This window comes from Aplysia californica, unplaced genomic scaffold (assembly GCF_000002075.1).
Source record: "Aplysia californica isolate F4 #8 unplaced genomic scaffold, AplCal3.0 scaffold00001, whole genome shotgun sequence".
Classification (NCBI taxonomy): domain Eukaryota; kingdom Metazoa; phylum Mollusca; class Gastropoda; order Aplysiida; family Aplysiidae; genus Aplysia; species Aplysia californica.
Window position 1 is genome coordinate 1,108,358 of NW_004797271.1, and position 8,352 is coordinate 1,116,709.

General features: G+C 41.0%; 1 protein-coding gene across 1 annotated transcript in view; it reads right to left on the reverse strand.

Annotated features, from left to right (window-relative positions):
* Window positions 1-2,229: 2,229 nt before the first annotated feature.
* LOC101857153 (ATP-binding cassette sub-family A member 2) overlaps window positions 2,230-8,352 on the reverse strand; it is a gene marked incomplete in the record, with an annotated part of 66,441 nt that continues 60,318 nt past the window's right edge. Inside the window, 4 exon segments of the mRNA XM_013079980.2 lie at window positions 2,230-3,891; window positions 4,834-5,049; window positions 5,328-5,465; window positions 6,594-6,798. Coding sequence (XP_012935434.1) covers window positions 3,865-3,891; window positions 4,834-5,049; window positions 5,328-5,465; window positions 6,594-6,798 — 586 coding nt within the window.

Below are 8,352 nucleotides of genomic sequence, written 5' to 3' on the forward strand. Positions count from 1 at the left end.
AAAGAAAAATCTTCCTTTGATCACTCCTCTATGTAACTTATCACAGCTTTAAAGAACACATGACTTTCTCACAAAGAATACTCATGGCTTACATCGTAGCAAATTTCTGCATTAAAGTAATGATCCCTTACTGGCAATTTGACCACATGGAACAAATGACATCTTCCTGTGGACTACAAATCCTTTACTGGCAATTTGACTACAAATGGAATAAATTATATCTTTTTCAAAATGACAAATTCTGTCCTGGCAATTCTGGATCCATAACGACAACAACAACCTGGATCATTATACTGACAATTTGACTACAAATGGAATACATCACATCTTTCTGTAAAGTACAAATCCTTTACAGGCAATTTGACTAAGGGGAACAAATTAAATCTTCCTGTAAATTACAAATCCTGTACTGGCAATTTGACTATGTGGAATAAATTACATCTTCCTCAGAATGACACTTCCTATACTGGCAATTTAACTAAGGGGAACAAATCAAATCTCTCTGTAAATTACAAATCCTGCACTGGCAATATAACTATGAATGTTATAAGCACACGATCACACCAACATCTGAGCATGAAAGAAATGTCTACGATAAGATTAATGTGATATTATAATATTGCACTTGCCTCAGTTTGAGTAGACATGTATATATACATATTGTATATATATAAATAATTATATATAGAAGAGCAGTCTAATGGTAAAGGTTTAAGTGGATCTTGGATGGTACAATATAGTAAATAGGTGCATACTTCCCAACATTTATTAATTAAAGCTTTCCGTTTCACTTAATGCGGTTGAGCTTCAGTTCCTACAGTCCCTCCACCCGCAGTTATTCATTGTTCATGTTTTATGCTCCTTTCAACAAAATTTAGACCATGTATGAGTGGGCTGCTCTGACACAGCCTCTCATGGACAACTCTGGCAGAGTGGAACAAAACATTCCAGCACACGCTGGTTCTAGCAATCGTCAATTCAAGAATGGGCAGATAGCCAGCATTTGAAGCGCTGGACCACAAGTGTCTTCTGCTATGGCCAAAAGTTCTGTAGAACAGACACAATTATCACTACACAGGCCAAAAGTTCTTTAGAACAAACACAGTAATCACTACAGAGGCCAAAAGTTCTGTAGAACAGACACAGTTCTCACTATACAGATCAAATCTCACAGCGCAAACCCCTGTCTTCACTAATCCAACATCATTAAGTCTTTGCGTCAGTCTTCACAAATGCAGTAAAAGTATTGTGTGGGGGTGAAATGCAGTAAAGGTAAAGCCATAAAATGAAAAATATAAAATATAACAAATACAATAAACCATGCACGTGATGTGTAGTTTCATCAAACGCCCTCAGTTGGCACACAGTCACACAACTCATAGCTATTGATTGAACAAGTCCATAAATCCCCTGTCTTCTCCACGTTCTCTAAATGCATCAAGCACTCACTTGCAAAAATTACAAAGCACCAGAAGAAAGAAAACTGCGTCATCATAGACCTTTGGTCAAACAGAGATCCAACACACTACAAGATGGGACAACTTTCCACAGAGAGCTTCCTGAAACAATCGAAGATACATCACTCACTAAAATTACTATTAGTATTAGACACAGTGCAAATATTACCATCTGCATTTTTGAGGATATTCATGAGTGTCTCAAACAGAGGACTCTTGCACTGTAATAAAGGATGAGTGTCTCAAACAGAGGACTCTTGCACTGTAATAAAGGATGAGTGTCTCAAACAGAGGACTCTTGCACTGTAATAAAGGATGAGTGTCTCAAACAGAGGACTCTTGCACTGTAATAAAGGATGAGCGTCTCAAACAGAGGACTCTTGCACTGTAATAAAAAATGAGCGTCTCAAACAGAGGACTCTTGCACTGTAATAAAGGATGACTGTCTCAAACAGAGGACTCTTGCACAGTAATAAAGGATGAGTGTCTCAAACAGAGGACTCTTGCACTGTAATAAAGGATCTTTGCTTTGGTATAGATCTAGCGGTACTGACGAAACATAAGTATTGTGTTAGCTATCTACAAACAGTAAATGGTGCCCATCATAGAGTAACAGTAGATATTTCACCCCCCCCCTCCCCCACCCCTCCTCCATCGACACAATTTAGATCATCAAAGAGGCAGGCTGCAGTAATGCTGACTGTCAGGACCAACCCTGGATGGATAGGATATAACATCCCAGCAGACACACAGATATACATATATACTTTAAAACACACATTTCCCAGGCAGGAATCAAACTCAGATCATCTGTGAGCAATAGCAAAGAGCCTAACTATTACACCACAGATAGTGATAAAGGTGGCCACAGAAAGGTGGCGGAGGGGGGGGGGGGGGGCGGATCTCGAAGATCGCAAACAGATAAACATTTGAGACAATTTCTACAGCTGTCTTGCTATGGGATGGATGGAGAGCAGTCTACCCACCCTTTCCATTAGAACAAATTTTGTGAAGGAACAACAGATGGATCCAATGACCTGAGGTGACGTTATGTAAAGCTCCTACCCTTCACAGCCGCAATACAGACAGATGAGACAGACAATAATATAACATACGTCATATAATATAACCAAACTTGTAGCATATCCTGACCCTAGAACAACAACATTCTAGCTGGGAATGTTAAGAGTTAGAAGTTTTACTTTTAGTAAGAGTTTTACGGCATTTGAAAAACACAATAAGGTCATATAAGTGCCGAAGATTAGAGGTGTTACAAGAGAGTAACAAAACAAACACAAAAAAGGAGGTGAGATTAGGACGACAGATACCAGAGCACCCGCCAACCACCTGAGTTTGGAGCTGGTGTGTCTGGAGGCTCCCCCTGTGCTCCCGCTACATCACAGGTAAAAGTTACAAACCCTACCTCTTAATTTTCTGAGATAAAACCATGTTCTATTTGTTCTTCCTGCGCTTTTAATTGAGGGAGATATAGGGTGAGAAAAATTTCAAACAGTGATTTAGATATTATCTTGTTAGCAAGAACTTTCAAGTCCAACATCTCAAAAGAGACAGTGATTTAGATATTACATGTATCTTGTTAGTAAGAACTTTCAAGTCCAATATCTCAAAAGAGACAGGGATCAATGAAGATAGTATCTTGTTCTTCTGGGGCCGTGGTATGACAAAATGACGGAAGCAGGGACATCCATTGAAACAATATAAAATTAAAATAAAATCTTCATTTATTTATGATGACCCAAGCTTTTTACACATATTCTATCATGCCATGGGCAGTTGCTCTTTCATTGATAAAGTCATTTTAAAAAATGCATTGTCAGCCTATAATGTGATTTCAAACAGAGCGGGCACATACATAAGACAATATACTGCCGTGTATCGGCATAAAATATCCTTCTGTCATTGATATTCATTTCACTGTACCAGTTTTGTTTCATGATTTCAGACAAATGAATATTTTAAAAAACCCACCCAAAAATGGGGCACATATGTGTATCATAAAGCACCTGCCATCTCTCATCAATAAAATCATCATATAAATGTATCATCAGCTTGTATCATGACTTCACACAAATGAACATGGGGCACAAGTGTGGATCACAAAATAGTGTCCAACCGGGAATGGAAGTGGTAATGAGAAGGGGGGGGGGTGGATTGGGGAAGGGGGGAGGGGTACATAAGGCAATTTGTACACAAAAAAAAGATGAGATGAAGTAAAACTGAGATCCATTACGCTTGGCCCACACAGACCACGGAACAGGAGCACACAGTAGACGCTGGAGGTGACAGTGTTGTTGCCACGTTGCAGCACTCTCTGTCTTCACTTTTCCTCTTCCTCCTCTTCCTCTTTCTCTCTCTATTATCTCTCCCCTCTTCTACAGCGGCATTGTTACATGGGCATCAGTGTCAAGCGAGTCTGAAAAGAAAATAGACAACATGATAATAATGATAGTAATGATGATGATAATGTAATAATAATAATAATAATAATGATAATGATGATGATGATGATGATGATGTGTAAATAATAATAATAATAATAATAAAAATGATGATGATGATGATGATGATGATGATGATGATTAATAGTCTATTGCACTCCCACTGTGTAAATGCTCAAGTGCTGTACAACAAAGAACACATGAACAAAGACACTTGTTTATCAACAGCAATAACAAATGAATAAACATCCTCTCTCTCTCTCTCTGTGTCTCTCTCTCTCTCTCTCTCTCTCTCTCTCTCTCTCTCTCTCTTTTCTTTTCCCCCCATCCTCCCCTCTCTTTCTTCTCTTCCCTCTCTCATACACATGAGGAAGTGTTGTTTTTTTTTAAAGTCAAGTATCTATCTGTCCGCTGGGATGTCGTTTCCCTCTCTGCCTATGTTGGCCCTCACATGTAGGGTTGAAGCAGTCCACCTCCTTCGGCGCTTGTCAAAATAACGAGAAAAAAAATCCGGACATTTTTCCACTTGTTGGGCAATTTTCATTAATTTTTTGGGAGGCTCAACACCTTTCATGTCCATTTAAAACACATTTCTGCGTAAACTTTACTGAAATCCATTGATCAAAGGTGACCCAAAAATATGTAAATTTGTAGTCTCCAAGGACACTACAGCTTTGGCAGTCACCACATTCTGATGGCCATTTTCTTCCAAGATATTAGCCTACCTGCATCACCTTCAATCGCAAATATCCCAAATTCAATTCAAGATAAATAAGTTGTTGTTTTGTTCATCAAAAGCAAGGCAAACGAATTTGCTTTATGATTATACCAATAGTCCTATATACTCAAAATCTAACAAGTGCCTGAATCCACCGTGTCATGACACATATATGGAAAAAAAAATCATCATGTCTTACTCCATCGTTATCATCCAGCCTCAACATGATGTCATCATCACTGAGGTTGAGACTGTCGTCGGAGTTGTTCCTGGGTATGAGCATCGGCTCATCTGACTGTCGCAGGACGCTGGTCGCCCGCATGCGTAGCCTTGAACTCAGCGAGCGTGACCGCGGATCCTCCTCACTCTCGTCTTGTACAATCTCTGTCTGTTGCTTAACGAAATTGATAAACACCTGGAAGAGAAGAAAAACCAGAAATAAAATATCAAGTAAGTAAGTTTATTCAGTGATTAAGGCCATTGGCGCACATCACATCATATAAAACACTCATTTGTTATTAAATAAAATTTCCATAAGGAAAAAGTACAGGTTGTTTACATATCTCTTATCATGGGGTGAAACATCTTTGTCATTTTTACTCTTTTGTAACACCTCTAATCTTCAGCACTTGTATGACCTAATTGTGTTGCAAGCGCCGTAAAACCCTGGCTAAAACAACAAGAGGCACTCACATTGTCCAGCGTGTTCTGGCTGACGCTGTAGTCCTCTATGCTCAGGTTTCTCTCTGCCTCTTCCAGTTTTGAGAACAGCTGGGCCACAGACACTGGCCGGCTCTTCAGCTCGTACTGGACGATGTTGTAGTGTTGCTCCTAGGGACAGATGGTGAAACACACTTACAGTTACACAAAGATAGACATATAGTTACACAAGAATTTTTGTTCATTTTCGTAAGAGTTTTATGGCACTTGCAACACAATAAGGTGATATAAGTGCCTAAGATTAGAGGTGTTACAAGAGAGTAACAAACACACAAAACAAGGAGGGGAGATAAGGACGATAGATGTTTGATAGGAAAGAAGGAGAAAACCACACCTTAGCACCCTCCAACCACCTGCTTACACAAGGATGTACATACAGTTACACACAGAAGGACACACAAGAAGACAAACAGCTTAGAGAACAGCTGGGCCACAGACACGGGCCGGCTCTTTAGCTCATACTGGACAATGTTGTAGTGTTGCTCCTGGGGACAGATGGAGAAACACACTTACAGTTACGCACAGATGGACACACAGTTTTTTGTTTTAGTAAGAGTTTTACGGCACTTGTGACACAATAAAGTCATAAAAGTGCCGAAGATTAGAGGTGTTACAAGGGAGTAACAAACATAAAAAAGAAGGAGGGGAGATAGAGAAGATAGATATTTTATAGGAAAGAAGGAGTAAACCACACTAGAGCACCCGCCAACCACCCACGGACATAGTTACACACAGAAGGACACACAGTTACACAAGGATGGACACACAGTTACACACAAAAGGACACACAGTTACACAAGGATGGACACACACAGTAACACACAGAAGGACACACAAATAGACACACAGTTACACACAGAAGGACACACAAGTAGACACACAGCTTCGAGAACAGCTGGGCCACAGACACGGACCGGCTCTTTAGCTCGTACTGGATGATGTTGTAGTGTTGCTCCTAGGGAGAGATACTGTGAAACACACTTACAGTTACACACAGATGGACACATAATTACACATAGATAGACACACACACAGTTATACAAGGATGGACACTCAGAAGAGCACACAATTAGACACGCAGCATGGAGAACAGAAAGACGCACAAGCAGATAGCAACACATGAATGGACACACAATTTACATATGGATGGAACAACAGCAACAACAACAGCAACAACAGCAACAGCAACAACAACAACAACCCCCCCCCCCCCGACACACACATAAGGAAAAGACTCACTTTGAGCGTAGCCTGGGGAATGTTCCGGTTCACAAATCTCAGCACCTCTGTGGCGGCCTGCTGGTAGTTGGGTCCCCTCACGCGTATGGTGAAGGTGTATCCGTCGCCGTAGCGGTTCTTGAGGTGCGTGGCACTGCCCAGACACTTGAATGTTCCGTTCACCATGATGGCCATACGAGAACATAGGGCCTCACACTCCTCCATGCTGGTGAAAGAAATGGTGAAATGGTAGACAGGTTTTTTTCTTTTCTTTCTTTTTTTTTTTTTTGGTAAGTGTTTTACGGCGCTCACAAGTACATAAGGTCATATGAGCGCGCAGGACACATGGAACATTTTTAGTTGGAAGGAAATTTTGAACTTTGCCTGGGAGGCGGCCAAAGCCTACTCGTATCGATTTTGGACCATCAAGGGATCTTTAAAGAGCGCAACTTGCACATGGGACCTCCGAGATTTTTTGCCCTTATCAGAAAAGGCTGTGTGTAGATCTTTTCAACCATAAAATCAGGGGTGTGGCTGAAAGACAGTAGTAAGAAGGAGCCAAGGAGTAGCAGTAGAAAGGCTGCAGAAAGAGTCAGGGGCCCAGAGGAGGGGGTAAAGGAGGTGAGGGGGTGGGGGCAGAAAGTGGAGATGAAATCAGACGACAGAATATTGTTAAAGAGCAGGAAAGGAAGTGAAAGGAGATAATTTCAGAGCAGAAAATTTTCTGTCGGATTGAATTAGACGCAAACACCTTAACCTCTAGGCCATGACAGCCTCCTGTATAAAGGTTTGACGCCCCTGCCAACACTATTAGGTTATTTAAAATGGAGGCAGGACATCCGAGTTTAACCTCCATCTCCGAAAAGAGCGAGCCATACGGTACATTTGTGTAAAATGACTTTTCCAAGGACAATAACTTCAGACTGAGCTCAGGCTCGTTCCCCCCCCCCCAAACTGCAATCTCACATTTACGTACCCGTTCTGTAGCCTAACCACTAGGCTACCAACGTCACTTTCATGCTGGAATAGCATATCATCAGTAAAACGATACTGACATTTGATTTCTCTCACACTCACCAATGCTGGAATACAATAGTAAATAAATGATAAAACATTTGATTTCTTTCCCATCCCTCCCAGCTGTTTGTTACTCCCTTATACAAATTTCTAATCTTCAGCGCTTATATGACCTAATCGTGTTGCAAGTGCCTTGAAACTTTATAAAAACTAAAACTACCTCAAACAACATTCTTTTTTTTCCTCGTAAGAGTTTTACAGCACGTGCAACACAATAAGATCATATAAGTGCCGAAGAATAGACTATGTGTTACAAGAGAGTAACATACACAAAAAAGAAGGAGGAGAGATAAGGACGATGGACGTTTGATAGGAAAGAAAGAGCAAACCACACCCGAGCACCCACCAACCACCCACACACAACATTCAGAGAAGAAGATTTATACCAACGAGACGATTCTACTTTTGTGCTTTACAGGCACACCCCAGGGCTATCCCAGGTCCCCCAACTACTGACCTGTGTGATGTGAGGATGACCGAGCGCCCGTCTTGCACCAGGCTAAGAATTAAGTCCCACAGGAATCGGCGAGAATGAGGGTCCATGCCCGTGGTTGGCTCATCCTGGGGGGAAAAAAAAAATGTGAGATGCTGTGGGAAAGTCAGTTGGATGTCTCTAGTTCTGGAGCTGAGATGTCTTTGAACAAAGAAAAAAAATCAATTTTTCATGGAAAATGGGGGTCCATGCCTGTGGTTGGCTCATCCT